The 23,964-nt window shown below is 39.5% G+C and overlaps 1 protein-coding gene across 8 annotated transcripts in view; it reads left to right on the forward strand.

The window, feature by feature from the left end:
* LOC141756519 (pleckstrin homology domain-containing family G member 3) overlaps window positions 1–23,871 on the forward strand; it is a 31,930-nt gene extending 8,059 nt beyond the window's left edge. For 2 of the 8 annotated variants that reach the window (XM_074616324.1, XM_074616327.1), the window contains 17 exons: window positions 8,184–8,647; window positions 10,149–10,249; window positions 11,006–11,075; window positions 11,695–11,741; window positions 11,929–12,079; window positions 12,985–13,116; window positions 13,199–13,381; window positions 14,439–14,531; window positions 14,807–14,893; window positions 15,083–15,116; window positions 15,711–15,812; window positions 15,909–15,941; window positions 16,124–16,134; window positions 16,678–17,010; window positions 18,564–18,665; window positions 19,279–20,761; window positions 21,245–23,871. In XM_074616324.1, the coding sequence (XP_074472425.1) occupies window positions 8,184–8,647; window positions 10,149–10,249; window positions 11,006–11,075; window positions 11,695–11,741; window positions 11,929–12,079; window positions 12,985–13,116; window positions 13,199–13,381; window positions 14,439–14,531; window positions 14,807–14,893; window positions 15,083–15,116; window positions 15,711–15,812; window positions 15,909–15,941; window positions 16,124–16,134; window positions 16,678–17,010; window positions 18,564–18,665; window positions 19,279–20,761; window positions 21,245–22,164 (4,346 nt within the window). In that variant the 3' untranslated portion in view covers window positions 22,165–23,871. Of the gene's footprint in view, window positions 1–1,194; window positions 1,504–4,524; window positions 4,588–8,183; window positions 8,648–10,148; window positions 10,250–11,005; window positions 11,076–11,694; window positions 11,742–11,928; window positions 12,080–12,984; window positions 13,117–13,198; window positions 13,382–14,438; window positions 14,532–14,806; window positions 14,894–15,082; window positions 15,117–15,710; window positions 15,857–15,908; window positions 15,942–16,123; window positions 16,135–16,677; window positions 17,011–18,563; window positions 18,666–19,278; window positions 20,762–21,244 lie in introns of those variants that run through there. The other 6 variants (XM_074616320.1, XM_074616322.1, XM_074616323.1 and 3 more) reach the window with 6 other exon arrangements.
* The last annotated feature ends 93 nt before the right edge of the window (window positions 23,872–23,964 follow it).

A 23,964-nucleotide genomic window follows, 5' to 3' on the forward strand; every position in this document is an offset into this window, starting at 1 on the left:
TTCTTCTTCTTCTTCTTCTTCTCTGTCATCTCTTCTTCTTCTTCTTCTCCTCTGTCATTCTTCTCTGTCATCTCTTCTTTTTCTTCTTCTTCTTCTACTACTTCTTCTTCTCTGTCCTCCATTCTTCTTCTCTGTCCTCCATTCTTCTTCTCTGTCCTCCATTCTTCTTCTTCTTCTTCTTCTACTACTTCTTCTTCTTTGTCATCTCTTCTTCCTCTTCTTCTTCTTCTTCTTCTTCTCTATCCTATCTTGTTCTTCTTCTTCTCCTCTGTCCTTCTTTTGCTCTGTCATCTCTTCTTTTTCTTCTTTTTCTTTGTCATCTCTTCTTCCTCTTCTTCTTCTTCTTCTCTATCCTCTCTTCTTCTTCTTCTTCGTCTTCTTCTTCTTCTTCTTCTTCTTCTTCTTCTTCTTCTTCTTCTTCTTCTCTGTCGTGGTGCACACGCTGTTGGTGCAGAGTTCAAAGCGTCCTGTAGGTCAGACAGGAAGTGAGTCAGTTGAAGGTCGGCGCTCTGCAGGATCTCACATCAAAGCTTGTTTATCAAACCACAGCTGTGATGGGAACCATGCATGATGGAGCTGTGACATTTGTACATTTTACTGTATGTATATTTATGTATTTGTATCCGTCCTATAATCCTGATTTTTAACAGCAGTCTATTAGTGCAACCTGAGGAGCTTCATTATTATATTTAATGTTATTATAAGTGCATTTTACTACATGTATGTGATGAATACAGTATTCAGATCCTCTGCTGCAGGCGTCTGATTCTGGATCAGTTTGGGATGAATTCAGTAACCATGGCGATGTGTTTAAGCCTTGATTCAGGCTCTTCTTCATAGCAGCAGCAGCTGAGGCTCATGGGTATTGTAGTATTTAGAGATGTGTAAATATTCCAGAGGTTTTAATGTTTTTATGACCTTTCCTTATAACAACTTTAAGAACTCTCCTCCGCCTCCTCATTTTCTTCCTCCTCCTCCTCCTCCTCCTCCTCCTCCTCCTTCTCCTTCCTCCTCCTCCTTCTCCTTTTCTTCTTCCTCCTCCTTGTCCTCCTCTGCTTCCTCCTCTTCCTCCTCCTGTTCTTTTCCTGTTTCCTCTCCTTCCTTTAATAACTCCTCCTCTGTGTGTTGTCCCTCCTTTTCCTCCCTCTACTCCAGTTTTATCTCCCCCTCCTCTTGTCTGTGGAGTTAAAGGAGGTGTGTTCATGTATGTCACTTCACTCTGTGGAGCCTTCAGGTGTCTTTTTAAAGCTGCAGGAGAACTCAATGTTTTCAGTCTTCTCTCTGTAACGTCTGAGAAGAAGTCGTGTAGTCTGTGTTGAGGGATCATATCTGAGCTGATGGGCTATCAGAGGAGCATGTGGAGGAGTCTGGCCGGAGGAGGAGGAGGAGGAGGAGGAGGTGCTGTGGTGAGGTGTTCATGTTCAGAGGAGGAGGTGAAGATCTCCTTCAGGCGGGTCGGAGAGGAGCGGCGGCTCAGACCAGTGTTTGTTCGCCGCTGGTTCGGTGAGTCGCTGCAGAGCGTCGGCGGAGGTTTTCATTTATTTCTTTAGCCTCATTGTAACAGTGGTAAAGCTGCATTATAAGAATATCTTTTAAGCTTTTTAATTAATATACATATTTTGTTTTATACCGTCTTCTATATTTACAGTGTTTCGAAACGTTATGAAACTAACTGGTGTTTTTATGAGTTCATGAGGACGGAGAACTCGCTGTAATCTCGCAGCAGAGGTCAAAGTTCACGTGTGTGTTTGAATGTAAACGCTCAGCTGTGACTGGTCCGCACGCTCTCATGGTGTCACGTTTGAGTGCCTGGAGTCCATAAACTGCTTTCCTGCTGGGTCAGTGAACGCCCCGCTGACTTCACACTGGCAGGAAGCCAAACAGCTAACGGACACAGTGTGTGTGTGTGTGTGTGTAGTTTGAAATTGTTTTCATTCAAACACTCCCAGACTCTCTCGTGGTCGCTGGTTTGACTGGAGGAGAACCAGAGTTTATGTTTCCTGCTGCTTCAGTCTGACACAGAGACACTGAACTCTTCACACTGAATGTAAATCTGTGTTAACGCTGCATTCAGGCACACTAAGGTGCTCACGTCGAGTCACACCTGATCAACGAGATACATTAGCTGTTTTTATAGCCACCTTTTTATAATTAGTTTTTTTTTATTGTTATTACTCAAGGTCAGTTGTAGAGAGGCGCATCGTATGGCAAGCCGTTTTAATATTTAATAGCTAGACAGGATATTCATTAGAGATATCTGCAACGTCATTTTGCAATTTGCTTTTTCAGATGGGAAGGCTTGATGAGCAACGTCGTGCACAACAACTCTGACTAGTCATAATGAGGTTTGAGATATCTGTAACTGTTATTTAGGACAGTCAGAACTGAATTACAGATATCTCTTACTGTCGTTTTAACTAGTCAGAATGATGTTATAGATATCTTGAATAAGAATTCAGATTAGTCAAAACATAATTGTGGATATCTCTAATGTTAATTCCGGATAGTCAAGCTTAGCTATTAAAGGTCCCATATTGGAAAAAGTGAGATTTTCATGTCTTTTATATTATAAAGCAGGTTTAAGTGCTTTATAAATACTGTTAAACTATCAAAATGCTCAATATACGGAGAAACACACACAGCCCGTATTTAGAAATTGTGAGTTTGAAACAAGCCGTTAGGATTTCTGTACATTTGTGATGTCACAAATATACAATATTTAGACCATTACACGTCTTTAAACATAAACATGTCCCAGTTTATTTCCTGTTGCAGTCTGTGTAAATAACATCAACTGACAGGAAGTAAACATGTACCCAAGCTGTTGCAACTAGCACCGCAATTCTGTTGCAATTCCGTTGAAATGCACTAAAACGGAGCGTTTCAGACAGAATGAGAAAAATAAAGTTTTTATTTCAACATTTCAGCATGTAAACATGTTCTAATAGAAACACAAAATACAAGTATGAACCTGAAAATGAGCACGATATGGGACCTTTAAATGTTAAAACAGCTCGCCATAGCCGGATGGCAATAGAGCTACACCACATCTACACACATCTCAGCGCACACCTCCCGAAGTCGGGCTTTGCTCGACGCACTGAAAATCCGTCAGTTAATGGAAATAACGTGTTTCAGAGCGCAGTGGTGGCGTCGTCACGTTGTGTCTTCAGTGAGTGAGAGACGGAGAGAGAAATGGAGAATACTAAGAGAAAGAAATACTCAAGCAGGAGCAAAAGATTAATAAAGCTGATGAATATTAGATTATGCCAGAGATTCACACCAGAGGGACACATTTTTCTTTCCTGAGATTTAAAAGTATTGAACATAAAAATGCATGAACTTATCATTTTGCTATATTCATTTTTTTTTTTTAAAGTCACCAAAATGCAGGAAACAAGTTTGTGAAACGACTCTCTGATACTTTGCTTTCCAAATCCTCCCTATTTTTTAGGACTCAAGGTTGGCAAGTATGCCTTTTAATAATTTTTTTTTTTTTTATTGTTACTCAAGGTCGGGGGTAGGGAGGCGTATCGGTACGCATCGACCGAAATAACTCAGTACCAAGTACCAGCAGGTGTGGACTCCAGTCACATGACTCAGACTCAAGTCACAAATTTGATGACTTTAAACTCGACTTTTGCATTTTGACTTGGACTTTAACACCAGTGACTTTATTAGACTTGAACCTTTTGACTTGAAATTACTTGATACCCCACCCCAAGTCCAAAGATTGTGTTATTTAAAAAATGTGTGCATGAAGAGATGTTTACCCAGATGTTCACTGAAGGAGCTTTTTGTTATTATTAATCATCATTCCTCCTGTTCACCTCTTTCTGAAGTGATTTCAGTGGAAGTGATGGAGGACAAAACCTACAGTCAACATAAAATTATGATCTGAAGTTAATGTGAAGTTATTTTGACTTCAGGATTATTTGATTCACTCAAAGTTAAACTCTGTTAACTTTACGTGGAGTTCATGTCATGTGGAAGTTACCATGATCATTTTTAAGGTGTAGATATTGTTCATGAACTTGGAGCATTAATAAATAGAGTTTAAATAGCAGTAAAATCTGTCTGTTTAAAGTTGTAATTTACACGGTTTGGCCACGATGTAAAATTAGCTTCACAGCCCGGCGCTCCTCCTGGGTTAGATCAAAACATAAATATATATTTTACACTTCAACCAACAGATTGGTGTTTTCTTTCTAACTGTTGACGTTAACATTCTGAGCGTTAGCATTCTAATATGTAGCAATTTACCATGTTTTGATGCTAACACTTAATATGTTAAACATGTTAGCTTGAGTTTGCAAACATTCCTGAGCTTACTGTTAGTTTGCAACATAACTTTAGCATGATAAGATGTGTTCATGTGTAAAGCGTTGGGTGACACTGCATGCTGTTCTGCAGCAGCACAGCTAACATAAAACATTCACTTTTAAACATTTCATTACAGTTAATGTAAATGTTTGTCTTGTTTTCTGGTCTAAATGTTTGGTCGTTGTGTTTTCTCTGTCTCAGGTCGACTGTCAGTGTCTCTGCTGTTCAGATATTTAGCTAAACCCTCCGAGGAGTGGTTAGCGGGTATGTTAACACGCTAACACCGACCCAAACCACACGGCGGCCATCCTGAGCGTTGAGGATGGGAAACGGCTTAAAGCTCAAATATTCAACTTTTCATAGATTACACGCTAAAAAACTAACACGCCTGTTTCCAGACCAATAATGTTGTCTAGCTGTAAGCGCACTAACTGAGTGCTTTAGTGATAGAGTTTTTCCTGTAGATGTGGAGGTTTATTATTCTGTTATTTGGGGGTGGAAAATCTAAATTTAGATAAAAATCATTTCCACATTTGGTTGAAAACCTGTTAACTTGTAACATTTAGCATGATAACGTGAACAATTTGCCCAACATTTATTGTGTTAAAGTACAATCATGTTAACATTTAGCATCATATTATGTTAACTAATAGTTAGTACAACATGTTATCATGCTATGTTAACATTCCTCTCAAATGGCAGTAAATTTTTTTATCACATGCAGTTATTAACAAGACTACATGATTGTTTTTAGGTTGTTGCACTTTTCTTTTAACCTATTTATTCATTTAAATTATTGAAATGTTTTAAATTTAAACATTTTGGGCAATACTTTAGAGACGACGTTAAGACTTTAATATGCAGCCATGATACACATTTATTATTTCAGTAACTTTATTTATGTGTTGGACATTAAAATATAGTTTAAAAATAACAGAAACTTGCTAAAAATGTCCATCTCATAGACGTAAAGTTAAATACTCTGTTACAACAGACTTAATAAACTTTAATAACTGTGAAATCTGTCTGTTTAAAGTAACTAGTTTCCATCAGAGCTCAACATTGCCGCCGTGTGAATACATAAATGTCAGATCAGAGAGAATCAAAGCATGTTCCAGAAATCACAATAAATCAATTTATCATCAATCAGTGTTATTGATCTGATCAGATTGCCTGTTGGTGGAGGGAACCGGCTGATTGTGATGCGATTGATGGATTTGAGTGTTCTGCTTCTTCTTCATTTAACAAACCTGTTGTGACGGATTCTTTAAATTCTTCAGCGGATAAAAATAACATGAAACAGTCCAGATGTTGAGAGACGTGGATGATTCATTGTCTGAATCCACGAGGGGAGTTAACCTGGCAGGTAGACGCCATGACGTCATCTCGACGCCAAACTGTCTGCTTCAGGAACAAAAAACAAACTCCTTAAAGTTTGTCTCAACGAAACCACAACCATCTTTATGTTGTAATATCTCAAACTGTCATTGTGAAAGTCTGCCCTCAGTGATCATAGTTAGACTCTTATTGTGAAAGTCTGCCCTCAGTGATCATAGTTAGACTCTTATTGTGAAAGTCTGCCCTCAGTGATCATAGTTAGACTCTTATTGTGAAAGTCTGCCCTCAGTGATCATAGTTAGACTCTTATTGTGAAAGTCTGCCTTCAGTGATCATAGTAAGACTCGTACTGTGAAAGTCTGCCCTCAGTGATCATAGTTAGACTCTTATTGTGAAAGTCTGCCTTCAGTGATCATAGTAAGACTCTTATTGGGAAAGTCTGCCCTCGGTGATCATAGTTAGACTCTTATTGTGAAAGTCTGCCCTGAGTGATCATAGTTAGACTCTTATTGTGAAAGTCTGCCCTCGGTGATCATAGTAGGACTCTTATTGTGAAAGTCTGCCCTCGGTGATCATAGTAAGACTCGTATTGTGAAAGTCTGCCCTCAGTGATCATAGTAGGACTCTTATTGTGAAAGTCTGCCCTCAGTGATCATAGTAGGACTCTTATTGTGAAAGTCTGCCCTCGGTGATCATAGTAGGACTCTTATTGTGAAAGTCTGCCCTCGGTGATCATAGTAAGACTCGTATTGTGAAAGTCTGCCCTCGGTGATCATAGTAACACTCTTATTGTGAAAGTCTGCCCTCGGTGATCATAGTAGGACTCTTATTGTGAAAGTCTGCCCTCGGTGATCATAGTAAGACTCGTATTGTGAAAGTCTGCCCTCAGTGATTATAGTAAGACTCGTATTGGGAAAGTCTGCCCTCAGTGATCATAGTTAGCCTCTCATTGTGAAAGTCTGCCCTCAGTGATCATAGTTAGACTCTTATTGTGAAAGTCTGCCCTCAGTGATCATAGTAACACTCTTATTGTGAAAGTCTGCCCTCAGTGATCATAGTTAGACTCGTATTGTGAAAGTCTGCCCTCAGTGATCATAGTAGGACTCTTATTGTGAAAGTCTGCCCTCGGTGATCATAGTAAGACTCGTATTGTGAAAGTCTGCCCTCAGTGATCATAGTAGGACTCTTATTGTGAAAGTCTGCCCTCAGTGATCATAGTAGGACTCTTATTGTGAAAGTCTGCCCTCGGTGATCATAGTAGGACTCTTATTGTGAAAGTCTGCCCTCGGTGATCATAGTAAGACTCGTATTGTGAAAGTCTGCCCTCGGTGATCATAGTAACACTCTTATTGTGAAAGTCTGCCCTCGGTGATCATAGTAGGACTCTTATTGTGAAAGTCTGCCCTCGGTGATCATAGTAAGACTCGTATTGTGAAAGTCTGCCCTCAGTGATCATAGTAGGACTCTTATTGTGAAAGTCTGCCCTCGGTGATCATAGTAGGACTCTTATTGTGAAAGTCTGCCCTCGGTGATCATAGTAAGACTCTTATTGTGAAAGTCTGCCCTCAGTGATCATAGCAAAGAGTATAAAAGCAAAGAGACGAAACTCTAGTGTCTTTTTGACATGCCGCCATTTTGGATTGAAAACGCTTATATGTTTATAATATTTTATTGTTCAACACAGGCCATTACGGTAGAATATGACAATAGAATAGAAATAGTTTAGTTTTACTTTTGTAAGGCACTGTGTAGGCGGACGTTTTACTGTTTACTTTCAGTCCAAAATGGCGGAAGCGTAGCTCTGCTGCTGGTCGCTGATGTTGCAATGGAACGAACAATTGACTTTCACTACTTGGTAATATACGTTCTTTGATCATAGTGAGGCTCTTATTGTGAAAAAACTGACTGGAAGTTGAAGGTTTTCACATTCACTTCAGTGCAGTCAGTTTGATCACAGCTAGTCACGTTTGTCGTTAGTATCGTTAGCCATTAGTCACGTGAGTCATCATTATCGTTTCCTAACCCTAACTAAGTGGTTTTGTTGCCTATAACTTACTTCCTGTAAAAATGAAGTTTATTTTGAAAGGACACTAAGCATGTAAAAAGCATATATTAACACGCCGTCCCCGATCCGTCCAAAAGTAAGGGTACCCCGTGCGTCGGTCTCCGATGCCGAGGGACACCGACCAAGCGGCGGTATTTGATGAGTTGTTAGTGAGAACTGTTGGTTTAGTTCGTTTCAGTATTTCAACATTTCAGAACAAACTCTTCTTTTTGCTGTTTTTGTCACATTTCATTAACGATTAACTAAAGAAAAGAACGTTTATGACGTAAACGTTCTCCTCGGCATTCAATGTTTCTAAAGATGGAGATAAAATAATGTCTGTCTGGCGTTGTTCTGGATCAGAATCAGCTAATCGAACCTGTTCTGATTGATTGGTGTCGATTCTCTTCGTTAAACCCGTCAGACAGTTTAATGACATCACCCCCCCCCCCATCCCCCACGCCCCCTCTCTCCTCAGAGTCGCCCCGCCTGTCCACTGCCTCCATCAGCAGCAATGAGCGCGCTCCGTCGGCCACGCCGTCCGACTCCTCCGAGCGCCGTCCGGCGAGCCTGATCTCCACGCTGTCCTCGGGCTCCGGATCCTCCCGAGACGACAACCTTGCCCCGCCCCCGCCCCCGCCGCCGTCGCCGCCGTCCGACCAGACCTCCGACATCGACCTGGACCTGAGCCCTGCAGAGGGCGCTGCAGAGGGCGAGGGGAGGACGCGGCCACGCCGGGAGCCTGACGGTAAGGGGCGGAGACACAACAACAACAACAACAACAAGAAGGAGTCCACGCCGAGTCGAGCCTCCAGCCGGAGGTCACCGTTTATAAGCAGAAGCATGGCGCCGAACCCTCAGCTGACCTACCTGGACCGAGTCGTCATGGAGATCATCGAGACGGAGAGGATGTACGTCAGAGACCTGCGCATGATCGTAGAGGTGAGTCACCAAGCACAGGAAGAGTTACCCTGTAGCCTTCAAAATAAAAGCATCAGTGATATCCACATTGGATTCTACAGGATGTTAAAATGCCCTCTTCATAATTTAACATCACTCTACTATATACAGGATTTTACAACGATGGTTGTCGTATCAAAAAAGACACGCACTCTTATAATTTCTAATCTTCACAAATTTTTCTACAAAAAAAAATAATGCTATAAATGTAAATAGAAAAGTGGAAATAATGCTATAAAAGATGCTGCAATCATTTAAAGACTCAACATATAGAAGCTTTAATTATCTGGGATAGTTTTATTGATTTCTTCTTCATGAGCTTTTTGATCCGTCAGGAGACACAACCAGTTTTCACTTCCTGTAGAGACGACGTCCAGAGGACAGTGTTTGAGCTGCGAGACGTCACCGACTATAATTAACTGGTTAAGACCTTCTGGATTAACTGCTTATGTAACAGCGAGGATCACTGATAAACCTGGACCCAGAGTGAAGACCTGAACCTGCAGGTTGCTGTACGAACTGTCCTCAACGAGACAGAGACGCTCTGTTAAATGTTAAATGTTAAAGACATCGTGAATGGGAAAGAAAATACATTTAAAATATATACGGAATATAATAAATATTTTAGTTTTTAAAATATTCTCAAATTTAAACATGTAGTTTAAAAAAGTTAATTTGTACATATGTTTTTATATGTAAAAACAATCAAAAATATTTTATTGAATGATAATTGTTGTGTTTATTAATTAGAATATATATAATTATTTCTTTTATATGAATATATTATAATTATATTTATATATATAACTGATTTATTTTATATAAATAAATAATTATTATTTATATATAATTATTTCTTTTATATGAAATAGATAATTATATTTATATATATAATTATTTTTTATTTTATATATAGATAATAATCATATTTATGTTTAATATTTTTTTATTTTATATAAATAGATAATAATTATACTTATATATAATTATTATTTATTTCATGTAAATAGATAATAATTCGATTTATATATAATTTGTTTCTTTTATATAAATAAATAATTATTATATTATATAAAATTATTATTTATCTTATATAAATAGATAATTATATTTATCATTTGTATTCATTTTATATAAATAAATAATAATAATTATTTATTTTATATAATTAAATAATCAATTGAAAATAACATAAATTTGATTTATTTTAGATTTAAGTGAAGATGAGCTACAATTTAAATGAAATATAAAATAATTACAATTAAAAATATTTACAACTTAAAAAAATGATAAAAATTAAACCTTTAAAACCTTAAAATGACATTAAATCAATCAGCAGAAACAAACTTTAATTGATCCAAACAGAAAGTAATCAGATTAAATTTGTTCTGACTGTTTGGATTAAAACATATTTTATATGATTTAATTTGTAACTTCTGAACTCTCCTTCCTCTCTCTTTCTCTCTTTTCCCCCCCTCTGCAGGACTACCTGGCCCACATCATTGATCAGTGTGATCTATCGATCCGTCCTGAGCAGGTCTGTTCTCTGTTTGGAAACATCGAGGACATCTACGAGTTCAACAGGTGACAATAATATTATAATAAGAATAAGAAGAAGAAGAATCATTAAGAATCAATAATAAGAATCAGTAATAATCAATTATAAGAATCAGTAATAATCAATATGTGTCCATGGGGACGTGTTGGCTGAAGGTTGTTGTAACGTTTCCTCAGGGTTAGCGCTCGCTGTGCTTCCTGTCGGAGGGAGGGTGAGTTTGTTTTATGGAGCAGGACGTCCCGGCTGCTCGGTGTGCGGTGGCATGACTTTATTAATATTCAGAATAAATAACATGATCTACATGATCACACAGGACTGATATCCACTTCCTGTTGGGTGCGTTTGTTTTGATCACCTCCACCTCCAGGGGACAGAGACCAAGAATCAAACCCTTCAAGTTGAATCATGTTTCTCATCAGAGATTATAAATAATATTATTGTTCACTCTGACATGAGGTTTTATTTCAGTTCCAAAACTTGATTTAGACAAACTGAAGTGACAGCTCCACCTGCTGGTCAGGTGACATCACTACATCTACTGTCAGAGGAGGAGGAGGTGATCAGGTGTTTCTGTTTATAGAGCAGATTGTTGTGAACATCTTTACTCCATTTAATCATCATTAAATGTTTCTTTAGGTTCATTTAGTCGCTGATTGGAGAGGAGTAATAAAGTGATGATGAGGTTTTGAGGCGATCAAAAACTCCAAAATATTCACTAGATTATCAAACTAAACTGAAGTTGTCGTCGTCGTTGTCATGGTAACTACGTTTCTTGTCCACAGTGAGCTGCTTCAGGCTCTCGACCTCTGTGACAACGACCCCGTCGCCATCGCCAGGTGCTTCGTCATGAAGGTAAGAAATATATAATTAAAAAAATAAAGACAATAGATGATGTTTGTTGTCCCGGAATGAAGATCTGAAGAACATGAGGGTTATTAAAATATTTTCAAATTAAAAGGTGTAGTTTAAAAAAAGTTAATGATTTATACATGTTTTTTATACGTAAAAAGAATCAAAATAATTTTATTGACTGTTAATTGTTGTGTTAATTAATTGTTGATATATCATATATATAATTATTTATTTTATATAAATAAATAATAATTATATATCTAATTATTATTATTTATATAAAATTAAATAATAATTATATAATTATTTATTTTATATAAATAAATAATCAATTAAAAAAAGAACTCATATTTATTTATTTTGATCAAATCAGTTGAGGAAAATCTTTATTTGTTGCCAACATTGTGATTATTTTCTATAAATCAGTTGTTTACGTAATTGTTATATATAGTTATATATTTTATTAAAATCACAAACTTCTTCTACCAGAACAAAAGGATGCAGTTATCAGATATCTCCGTACAGTAGAGCTGTTGACATGATTCAGTTGATGTTGTTCCTCTTGATGGTGACATATTTAATGTGTTGACTAACAGGATGTTTCTTTGTTTCCTGTCAGAGCGAGTACTTTGAGATCTACACTCAGTACTGCACCAACTACCCAAAGTAAGTTCCGGTTCTTGTTCCATTTTCAGGTCTGGTTGTCACTGAATGAGCGATTTTCACATTTCAATTCTTCTCGTCCTGAAACGTTGACCTTCTGCCGTCTGTTGTCTCTACACCTTGTGCACTAGTTCACACCTGTTTCACTTTAATCACACCTGGTTCTGTCCGTCTCATTGTTCTGTTGCAGTTCGGTCGCGGCGCTGACGGAGTGCATGAGGAATAAAACTCTGGCCAAGTTTTTCCGTGACCGTCAGGCGTCGTTGAAGCGTTCGCTGCCTCTCGGTTCATACCTGCTGAAACCCGTTCAGAGGATCCTCAAATACCACCTGCTGCTCCAGGTACCACACACCTGCTTATTATTATCATACAGTATTATTATTAATGTTATTCACACAGCAACTATGGAGGGCGGAACCTGCCAAAATAAAAAATAAATGACTCAATAAATAAATGTCATTAAATGTAGCAAAAATAATATAAAAAATAAATGTAGCCATTATTAATTGATAAAATGTTTTAATTTGCTTCTTTATTTATTTATCTTTGTATTAATTCCCTTATTTATTTACTCTTCTGTTTAATTTTCCCTTTTATTTATTTATGTATTTATTTTTTAATAAATGTTTTAATTATTTATTTATTTATATAAAGTTTTCAAAAAAATGATATTCATTCATTTTTTTTAATTATTTATTTTACATAAAAACTGTAAAAAGAAAAGTATAAAGAAAACAAAACAGAAATAAATAAGTTTGGGGAAATAAATAAGGCGGGAAATGTAAAGTGAGAATCTTGCATAAATAAATGCTTAAATACATACATTTAAAAATAAATATAAAATAAATAAAAATGAATGCAGAAATAAATAATTTAAACAATTATTAAAAAAAAATACATAAATAAATAAAAGGAAAAATTAAACAGAAGAGTAAATGAATAGGGGAATTAATACAAAGATAAATAAATAAAGAAGCAAATTAAAACAGAAATAATCGATTTATGTCACAATTCATCAATTAATTAATGGCTTTTAATCTTATTTTTGCTACATTTAATGACATTTATTTACAGTATTTATTGAGTCATTTTTTTATTTATTCATTTATATTGGCAGGTTTTGCCCTCCATAATCAACAGTCAAAACATGATGACATAAAAGCATCTTCTCCAGATCAGACGTGATTGTTCTTTGGTGATGATGATGATGATGATGATGATGATGATGATGATGTTTTTTGTGTAGGAGATAGCGAAGCACTTTGACCCAGAGGAGGAGGGTTACGAGGTGGTGGAGGAGGCCATCTACACCATGACGGGCGTGGCGTGGTACATCAACGACATGAAGAGGAAACACGAGCACGCCGTCAGGCTGCAGGTCAGTCACAGTACTGGACTCAAGTCCACATCTGAGGTACTTGTACTGCATAGAGGGATGTACTGAAACTGTGTGTCTCCAGGAGGTTCAGTCTCTGCTGCTGAACTGGAAAGGTCAGGACCTCACCACGTACGGAGAACTGGTTCTGGAGGGAACCTTCAAAGTCCATCGAGCCAAAAATGAGAGAACGCTCTTCCTGTTCGACCGCATGCTGCTCATCACCAAACGCCGCGGAGAGCACTACGCCTACAAGACGCACATCTCTGTGAGGAACACTTCACTTTCTGAATAACACAAAGAAACACTGCAGGAAGTAAACCAACACCAGTTTCCTCCAGACAATAAACCTGATATTTATATTTATTTATCTATTTATTTATTTAAATTGTATTTATTTATTCAACTATTATTTATTCAACTATTTATTTATATATTTTATATATTTATATATATATATATATATATATATATATATATATATATATGTATTTATATATATGTATTTATATATATATATGTATTTATATATATATATATATGTATTTATATATGTATTTATATATATATATATAAATACATATATATATATATATAAATACATATTTATATGTATTTATACATAAATACATATAAATACATATAAATACATATATATATGTATTTATATATATATGTATTTATATATATATATATATATGTATTTATATATATGTATTTATATATATATATGTATTTATATATATATATATATGTATTTATATATGTATTTATATATATATATATAAATAAATACATATTTATATGTATTTATATATGTATTTATATATATATGTATTTATATATATATGTATTTATATATATATATATATATATATGTATTTATATATATGTATTTATATATATATATATATGTATTTATATATGTATATATATATATAAAAACACATATATATATATATATAAATACATATTTATATGTATTTATATATGTATTTATATATATATGTATTTATATATATATATATATGTATTTATATATATATATATATATATATGTATTTATATATATATGTATTTATATATATATAAATGTATGTATTTATTTATTAATTTAGTTATTTATGTATATCCATCTATTTATTTATTTATTTATTCATTTACATATTTATTTATCTATTTATTTATCTATTAATTTGCATATTTATCTACTCATCTATCTATCTATTTATGTACTATTCATTTATCTATATATTTATTTATTTATCTATTCATTTACTCTTTTATTTATTCATTCATTCATTCATTTATTTGTGTGGTTTCAGTGCTCCACTCTGATGCTGATTGAAAGTGCCAAAGACTCTCTGAGCTTCAGCGTGACTCATTACAAACATCCCAAACAGCCTCACACCGTCCAGGTGAGACCACATACTCACCTTCACCTGGTCACCTGATAACCAACACACCTGATCACCTGATCACCTGCTCTTCTTCTGGAACTCCATCATTTTAATTTTAGTCACCTTTCCGACTCACTGATTTAGTTGTTCTTTGTTATGTTACACTATACGTGTACTGTACATATAAACATACAGTATATATTTCTCTATATATATCTATTCAGTGCAGCGTTGTGTTTGTCTGGAAACTCAAAAGATGAAAAGCTGAATGTTTGTTGTCTAAATGTTTCCAGGCGAAGACGGTGGAGGAGAAGAAGCTGTGGGCTCATCACATCAAACGCATCATTCTAGAGAACCACCACGCCATCATCCCACAGAAGGTCAGTCAGACACCAGTAACACCAGTAACACCAGTAACACCAGTACACACTCACCAGTTTAACCAGTATCAGTATCAGCAGCAGCAGTAGTATCAGCAGCAGCAGTAGCAGCAGCAGCAGCAGCAGCAGCAGCAGCAGCAGTAGTAGTAGTAGCAGCAGTAGTAACGGTTGTTGTCCTGTTTGTTTCAGGCTAAAGAGGCCATCCTGGAAATGGATTCCATCTGTAAGTACATGTTTAAAACGTTGATTTAAAATTAAATAAAAGAGATTTAATTTCACTATTTTTTTAAAAAGAAATCCATTTAAAGTATTTTAGTTTGTTATCACATCATGATTTAATTATCATGTGATCTAAAGATAGTTAATTATTATCTCTTAATGACTTCAGACTGAAGGAGATCGATAGATATCAGAGTTGTCAGTAAAATTAGGTTTTCTGAACGGAGTCTGGTGAAACACTTCTGCCAAAATCAACACAAAATGAAAGTTCCTCGTAGTAACTTTAAGTAAAAGTACAGAAGTATTATTTGCTGAAGTGTCAAAAGTGAAGTATTCATGATGAGTGTTATATTCATATATTATATTATTATTATTATTATTATTATTTTAATGTTGTAGCTGGTTGAAGTTGAGATAAATTTAACAACTTTTTACAGAGCAGCTTAGTTTCCTGCATACTGACTGTATAAAAACTTCTTAATCTACAGTTGTCACAGACCTGTAGTACAGTAAAAAGTACTGTATGTCCCTGTGGAGTAAAGTACAAGTACTTCAGAGTTGTACTTGTAGTTTCTCATGTTGTTGTTTCGTCCCGTAGATCCTCCCAGGTATCGGTACAGTCCTGAGCGGCTGAAGAAAGCTCTGTCCTGTCAGTCCGACGAGATTCAACGAGACGGTCGCCAGGGACGACGACAGTCCGGTAAACACGCACGCACGCACACACACACACAGACACTACTTCCTGTTGATGGATTTCTTCCATTAATTAAATCTGTTTGTTTTCTTTCTTCTTCAGAGCCGAACAAACACACACTGAAGCGCAACAGAGGTGAGGATAATAAATATTAATATAAATATATCGTTACCATGGCGACAACACTGCCTCAAACTGACGTGGATATACTGATAGATATTGATATAGTTTATGAATGAATGACCTGATCAGTGATAATAACCAATCAATCGTTTGCTCTTCTGCTTCTGCTGCTGATTCTCCTGTTGACCACACAGCCGTCGTCAAGGTAACACACACACACACACACACACACACACACTTTATATTAACACGTGGACTACTCTTCTTCTTCTTCTTCTTTTTTCTTCTTCTTCTTCTTATTCTTCTCTTCTTCTCCTCGTCTTCTTCTTTGTCTTCTTCTTCTCCTTCTTTTTCTCCTCGTCCTCTTCTTCTCCTTCTTGTCTTCTTCTTCTTCTTCTCCTCCTACTTCATTCTTCTTCTCCTCCTCCTCTTCTTCTTCTTCTCTTCGTCCTCCTCATCCTCCTCTTCTTCCTCTTCTTCCTCTTCTTCTCCTACTCTTCTTCTTCTTCTTTTTCATCTTCTTCTTCTTTTCCTCCTCGTCCTCTTCTTGTTCTTCTTCTCCTTCTTCTCCTTCTCCTCCTCCATCAGTAGACTAACCCTGTACTGGGAGGATGAGCCTCCTTAGTGGTATATGAACGGGTTGTGTTGGATCAGAACAAGGTTACTGGTAGAACCAGGTCTGTGACTCATCATCAGCATCGTGGCATCCTGCAGCTCTCAGACAGTGAGTGGGGGGGGGATTTTTCAGGAGCGGCGCTCTCTGCAGCCCGCCACCGCCAGCAGCAGCAGCAGCAGCACGCTGGGCTGCGGCCTGGGCGAGGAGGAGGAGGAGGAGGAGGAGGAGGAAGAAGAAGAGGAGGAAGAAGAGCTGGGCAGCAGGAAGGACTCACTGGACCGACTGATCTGCAGCGAGGACGAGGAAGAGGCGGGGACGTTGTCTCCTCAGCGGTCTCATCGGACGGCGGCGGAGGACAGCGAGTCGGACGACCTCCTGCTGGAGGACGAGCAGGTAGAGGACTTCGTCAGCTCCGTGCTGGCCGCCATCTCCTGCTGGGCTCTTCTGTCAACGGGGGTTACCATGGTGACGGTCTTCATTCACGTTTTCCTCCCAACATCCCTCCGCAGCTCCGTAACGTACTAAAGTCACGGATAACAGCGCTCAGCGACCACTTCCTGCCGTTACCTGCTGCATGAGCATGATGTGTGGGACTAACAGCAGCTGACGGACACACGACTGCTGAAAGTTAAAAACCTTCACGACCAAAGTTCAGTTCAGCTTTTTAATAAATCCTCATTACTGATTATACATGATAGAGATTCACCGACTGTTATTTTAGATCTTTTAAAGTCTGACATGCCGATTCCAGTTCTCTGAGGATCATTGACATCATAAACAAACATTTCTGTAACTTCTCTTTTATGGAAAATTTAAATTCACTCGACTATTAAATAACTTACAATTTCTCCAAAACTGAAAAGGTCACTCAAAGAAATCTCAAAATGAAATTGCTCCATGTTACTGGACGAACAATAATGTGTTCACACCAAGAATGCACGCTATTACATACAAAGTCAATGCAAAGAGGCGAATAGACGCGTGCCGGGCGACGCAAATGATACGTCGCGAACACGCGGAATTTGCAGGAGTTGAAATATTTCAACTCAAGCGAGAAATGGGATATTTACCTTTACGACAAGGTCGTAGGACATGGTTGGTACCAATGGATTCATTAGATTTCATATGATACCAGTATCTTCACTCTAGCTTTAAAATGGGGCCGCTACAACCTAAACATCACAAGTTGCGTTAATGCGTTAAAGAAATTATTGGCGTTAAAACGAGTTTGCGTTAAGCCCCGACAGGGTGATGAGAGGTGCGATGCCGCATCATCGCACCTCTCATCACCCTGAAGGGGATTCTTTCACAACAATGACCCGCTAGCTGTTCATTATCCCGCTTATTACACGGCTACTTACTGAAGAAAATGGTCCGCCAGAGTCCGACATCCGGACTGCGCCCATAGCAACGGTCTGTTATACATAGCAACGGTCTGTTATACATAGCAATGGTTTTAGTGTTTGTACGCGGGACTTCAGGCGTTAGCCGTACGAGACTGATCGGCCGTACATCTCTAACTGCAGACGGAGAACGAGAGGATTTACTAAAACGCTGAACTGTTCCTTCGATCACACAAATTAAAAGTTCTTTCAGCAGCTGATGCTACTTTTTTTTTTTTTCTCACTTCATGCGTTTTGCTTGGCCGGAGATCATCTGACCTGTTTGGTTTGACTTCACTGCTGCTGCCTGTCGGTGTTTTGTTGCTGGTTTCAGAGACTGATCTGTGTGGTGTGAAGCTGGTTCATCTCTTAACTGATGGTTATTGTTGTTCATAAAGGGTCAGTTCACATTGTAGAACATGTGATATCCAACCATACATACACACAGATCTCCTGTCTCACCACGTCAGACGTTACACTTGTTTTAGTTCTTCAGCAGGAGAACAGGATGTTTGTGTGAAGTGACCCTTTATTAAATGTTAGAGGGAATAACGCTGATGCAGTCGGTTTGTTCTTCATTGATGACATAAAAACTATTAAAGGTTTATTTGACGTCTTGTTGTTGTTGTGTTGAAGGAGGCAGACGGCGGCAGCGTCTCCTCCAACGGCTGCAACAAAGAAAACGGCCGAGATCCTGAAGAGGACGAGCCGGGTGGAACTGAACCGACGTGTGAGAAGGTAAATAACAGCACAGGTTTGATATGACATAGTCCTGACATCACTTCCTGTCTCGCCTCTGTTCCACTCGCTTCCAATTCTTTCATCTGTCTTTGTGAAATAAAATAACTCCTCAGGCTGGGACGATTCACCGATTCACGCATCTCCTGATTCAATACCATCACGATGCTCGGGTAGAAGGAAGTTACCGCTTTTATTGTTGTAGTCATCACATCGTTAGATCGGTTAGATTCTCCACGATTCAAATCGTCCAGTTCATTTTATGGAAACCATGAGCACCAAAGTGTAATTGTCTCCCTCCCTTTGAAGCGGTGATAAAGTCTGTATATGTGTCCATTCCTATTTATTTATATTCCTTTATCCTATAAGGATCCACCGATCAACAGAATCAAAACGTTTTCTCATCAAAATGAATCCATGTTGTGAATATTGTCCTGTGAAATCCATCGCTAACTGTCTGCTAACTTTGTTCGTCAAATGAAGACCGCACGTAAAGTGACATAAACAATACTTTCTCTTCCTGCACCGTGTTGTTGTTGTTGTTGTTGTTGTTGTTGTTGCTTGTTTTCGTTTTGTTACTAGCTACAAATTAAAAGTGTTTCTTCCCTTCTAGCCCTCCACAGATAAGCTGGCGCAGGAGAAGACGTCAGAGTCTGAACCGACAGAAAACCCTCAACCAGAACCCTCCTCTGATCCGGACACACCTCCCAGGACTTCTCCTCAGAGATCAGAAGAACTGAGACCTAAAAGAGATCCAGAGCCGACAGAGCAGCCGTCTCCTGCCACACCGGATTCAGACTCAAAAACCCTGAGTAGTGGCGAATCCTCTGAGGATGAGGAGGATGTGAAGGAGGCACCAGAGAAAGAGGGTGAAACCTCCAGCATCCTTCCTTCCTCCGTCCTGGACAAAGCCAGCGCCATCGCTCAGCACTTCACCAACAGCATCAAACGAGGCAGCCTGGACTCCCTCAGCTGCGCGTCACCACGGCTACCCAGCAGGACCGGCAGCAGCCTCAGCCTCAGCGCCGAACCCGCCGACCGAACGCTGCGGGTGAACAGCATCTCTTCCGATCCCGCGGAGACCTTCGGCGCGACGGATCTGACCCTGCTGTCTCCTCAGGACGACAGCCTCTGCGAAGCGGAGCGAGGCATTCGGCGGAGGCGGGACTCCACGCTGTCCAAGCAGGACCAGCTCCTCATCGGCAAAATCAAGAGTTACTATGAGAACCAGGACGCCACCTTTAGCCTCCAGCGCAGAGAGAGCCTGACGTACATCCCGACCGGGCTGGTCAGGAGCTCCGTCAGCCGGCTCAACAGCATCCCAAAGGATGAAACCGTCCAGACAAATCCCTTCGTCTCGACCAGGTCCTCCAGTCTGGAGTCAAACTCCTTTTTACCCTCCGACACCCGGGGCCGCATGGTCTCTAGTGACTCGTTGGACTCGTTCAGGTCCGATCAGAGAAGCACAGATCTAGAAGATTCAGAAGGATACCAGTGGTCCAGATCTCATAGCTTGCAGGACAATCCATCTGAGGAAGAAGAGTTCAGACCTTCATCTGACATGATCAAGATCTGGCAGACGATGGAGCGTGAAGTCAACCGATCACAAAGCGACGACAGAGTGCGAGAACGACCTCGAGAAGCTCCGAGAAACCCCAAAGCGACCAGCAGCCTTTCTGAGACGACGCAGAGCTGTGAGCGAGACAGCGGAGCGTCCGACCTCAGCACCATCACCGAGGAATCCACCAGTCCTTCGCCCCTCAAGCCCAAAGCCCCCGGTTTGAACCGGACAGGAAGTCTGAAGGACGCCCTGAAGGTGTTCGGGGAAGAGGCCGCCGGCGGCGTCAGGGCCAGGGTTCCTCGGGTCGCGGTTCCTCGGGTCGTCCAGCTGAAGGCGGAGGCAGAGGGGGGAAAGCCAAGTGAGGATTCAAACCAGCTGGACGACGAAGACAAGGCGAAGAGCAAAGTCCTCAATCTGGCCCGTCAGTACAGCCAGCGGATCAAAACGACCAAACCGGTGGTCCGACAGCGAAGCCAAGGCCTCCTGATGGGCAAGAAGACCTTACCCTGTGTGATGGAGGAGAAGGAGAGTTCAGGTACTGTGACGTCTGTTTGTCTTTGTCTCCTCAAATATCAACCAGCCTTCGGACTGAATGCAGAGCAGCTTTCTGCTGACACATTTGCAAACTGTGTCTCATTTAACCCTCTGAGACCCACAGTAGACCCGCTTTAGTCCCTTTTGAAAATGGCCATTCCAGTTTTTCCTCGCTAAAATTTAGCGCAACTTTTTTGGAGCGTTATTTATCCTCCTTCATGACGAGCTAGTATGACATGGTTGGTACCGATGGATTCATCAGGTTTTCTACTTTCTTATGATATCTGTATCTTCACTCTAGCCCGCTACGACCTCCGGATGATCAACTGCATTAATGCCTTAAAGAAATTAGTGGCGTTAAAACAAGTTTTCTTCACATTGTGTTGACAGATTAACCAGAAACGCCAGCAGTCAGATGATCTAACAGGTTGTAGAGAAAACCAGAATCATCCTTTAAATTCATGATGTGTTTAATGTTTTGCAGGTAAACCCAACCTGACTCTGCCGCTGGGTTCTCAGAACCAGGCGACCTCTCTACCGCTGGGCCCAGTAGACCAGATCCAGGGTCTGGCCTGCAGCTCCGCGGCGGTCTCCTCGGGCCGGGCTCGCTCCCGCAGCCCCCTCGGCCCCCTCAGTCCTCCTCTGCCCATCGAGGGCTTCAACTGGCCCGACGTCCGAGAGCTCCGCTCCAAATACTCTGACCACGGTCGCACCAAGAAGAGTCCCATCAGCCGGAGTCGCTCCACGCCGGAGCATTTGTTCGACGGCGGTCTCAGGAGGCACTCCAGCTGCTCCTCCAGCCTCCTCGTCGCTGACGGAGCTTCTGGCGAGGTGCCGTCGGACAAGCCTCTCCGCAGCCGGAACGCCAGCCGAGAGGAACGCCGGAGACGGCTTCAGAGAGCCAATTCTCTGGACCCTCGGCTAAGCGCAGAACAAATGAGCGAGCTGCAGAAGCTCCAGCACCAGGTTGCTAACGTCGACTACGACGGCGACCACGACGGCTACTACGTCGCGGCCGAGGCGCCGCTGCCGGACGACTCCGAACACAAGATCATCGTCATGGAGAAGCTCCCAGAGCCTGCGGAGGCCTCGGAGGACGGAGGGGATGAGAACTACGTTCAGATCCGTTCGCCCACCAGCAGGGAGAAGATCTCCATCATGGCCGTCATCGACCGCTGCCGGGTCTATCAGGAGTCTGACGAGTACAAACAGAGGGAGGACGTGAGAGTCAAAACTGAGCCGGCGAGGCCTCAAGAGCTCGACGCCACGGCGGCGGCGGCGGCGTCCTCCAACGATCAGGGCGACGAGTCCCAGACGACGAGCTCGCACTGCGGACAGAAGACGGACGGCGGTCAGCAGAGCATCGTGAAGAACTTGAGAGAGAAGTTCCAGAGTCTGAGCTGAAGAAACGGATCAAAACTCTGATTAATGAACCTCACAGATATATAAAATCATATTAGTTCAAATATCATGTTCACTACTTAAATATTATTCTACAGCAGACGACTATTAACAGCTAGATCATGAAAGAATTATCTGTAATTATTCTAAGCGATTATGAATCGCCGTCTTAAAAACATTTTGATATTTAAAATGTATAATTATTATTATTATTATTATTTCAAGAAAACGGACATTTAGAAGATCGAATATCTCGTGTGATTACGACTCCTCTTCATGTAAAGATCAAAAAACAACTTTCTTGAGATAACAGCAGCGTCCTCTCCGGCATTATGTAGATAAATAATATCTAGAAATGTGTAAATATCTTCATACAGTCATCAGATACACCTTATCTTCAGTCACAATGTTTGTTAAAAGCACCTTTTTGTACAGGATGTTGTTACGTGTTGCACAGTTTCACTTCAGTTTTCCTCTTCAGAGATTTTAGGGAATCGTCACGACACAGTCTGACAGTAGTGGAAGCCTCATGAATATATATATATATATATAATATAATATATATATATAATATATATTAGAGAGATAAGCATGAAAGCAGAGACTTTATAAACCAAAGCTCACGTGTGTGGATTCCTGCTACGAGACGATTAACCACTAAACTTTATCACTTTGTTCAGTCCTAAAAACAACTCGCAGACTTTGCAGCTGCACAACCTCTTGTGTTATTTTTATATTTATATTTTATATAACTGTCCAACACGTAGGTAAATATTACTGTTCTCTGTCTTCCCCAGAGTCACATGTTCTCACCGGGTCTCACGGGAAGACGTATAAATAGCACGACGTCACACAGACATTAAGCGTCATGATTTCAGGCAACAAAAGTACGGTAACGTCCGCTCTTAGGTTTAGGAAAAAAATCCAATTGGGCTTGAAATAAGTACGTAAACTAAGTAAAATACGTACAGAAACAACGTAACGTCAGTACGGAAAACAACGTCTTCTTCTGGTTTTATGAACATCTGTGATTGTTTGATATTTAAAGACAACATCAAATGTTGATAACGGCGTCCAACATCCATTCAGATGACAGTATGGAGGACTCAAACCTGCGTTACTAGGACACAAATAAATTAATGGATGATTTAAAACATAAACTAATAAATTAATTTTTAAAAATTAGTAAACTTGTAAATAAAATAGCTGCGGATTTATTTTCCCTCAGCAACATTTAATTAATTCGATCTTTAATTAAATTTGGTAAAAAATAATCTCTTTAATGCCTGTTTTATATTTTTCCTCCAAATACAAATTATGATTAATGTATTTATTATACATTAATGGATGTATTTCTACATTTTTGTGCCTTTTGAACATTTTATTTACTTTGTCCATTTATTTATGTCCTAATAAGTCAGGTTTTATCCTCCATACACACCAGAGTGTTTTAATAAATCAGTTCTTTTTAGCACCTTGCTCCGTGGCACGCTGGCAGATTTAGGACTTGAACCTGTGACTTTCCTTTAACCACTGGTCCACCCTGCACGTGATGTTCCCGACTCAGTCGACCACTGTTGTCCTGTTTATTTATTCATCTAATGTAAATAGAAACAAATCGATTGTATTTCTATAACTGTGGTTCTATGTGTGTTGTACAAACATGTTTATACGTCATCAGACGTCCTCATTAAAACACAGAGAGGATCAGCACCGTGTGAGCGTCATCATTCATGTTCTCAGATCAGGGTGAGCGTCATCATTCATGTTCTCAGATCAGTGTGAGCGTCATCATTCATGTTC

This window comes from Sebastes fasciatus, chromosome 18, assembly GCF_043250625.1.
Source record: "Sebastes fasciatus isolate fSebFas1 chromosome 18, fSebFas1.pri, whole genome shotgun sequence".
Classification (NCBI taxonomy): domain Eukaryota; kingdom Metazoa; phylum Chordata; class Actinopteri; order Perciformes; family Sebastidae; genus Sebastes; species Sebastes fasciatus.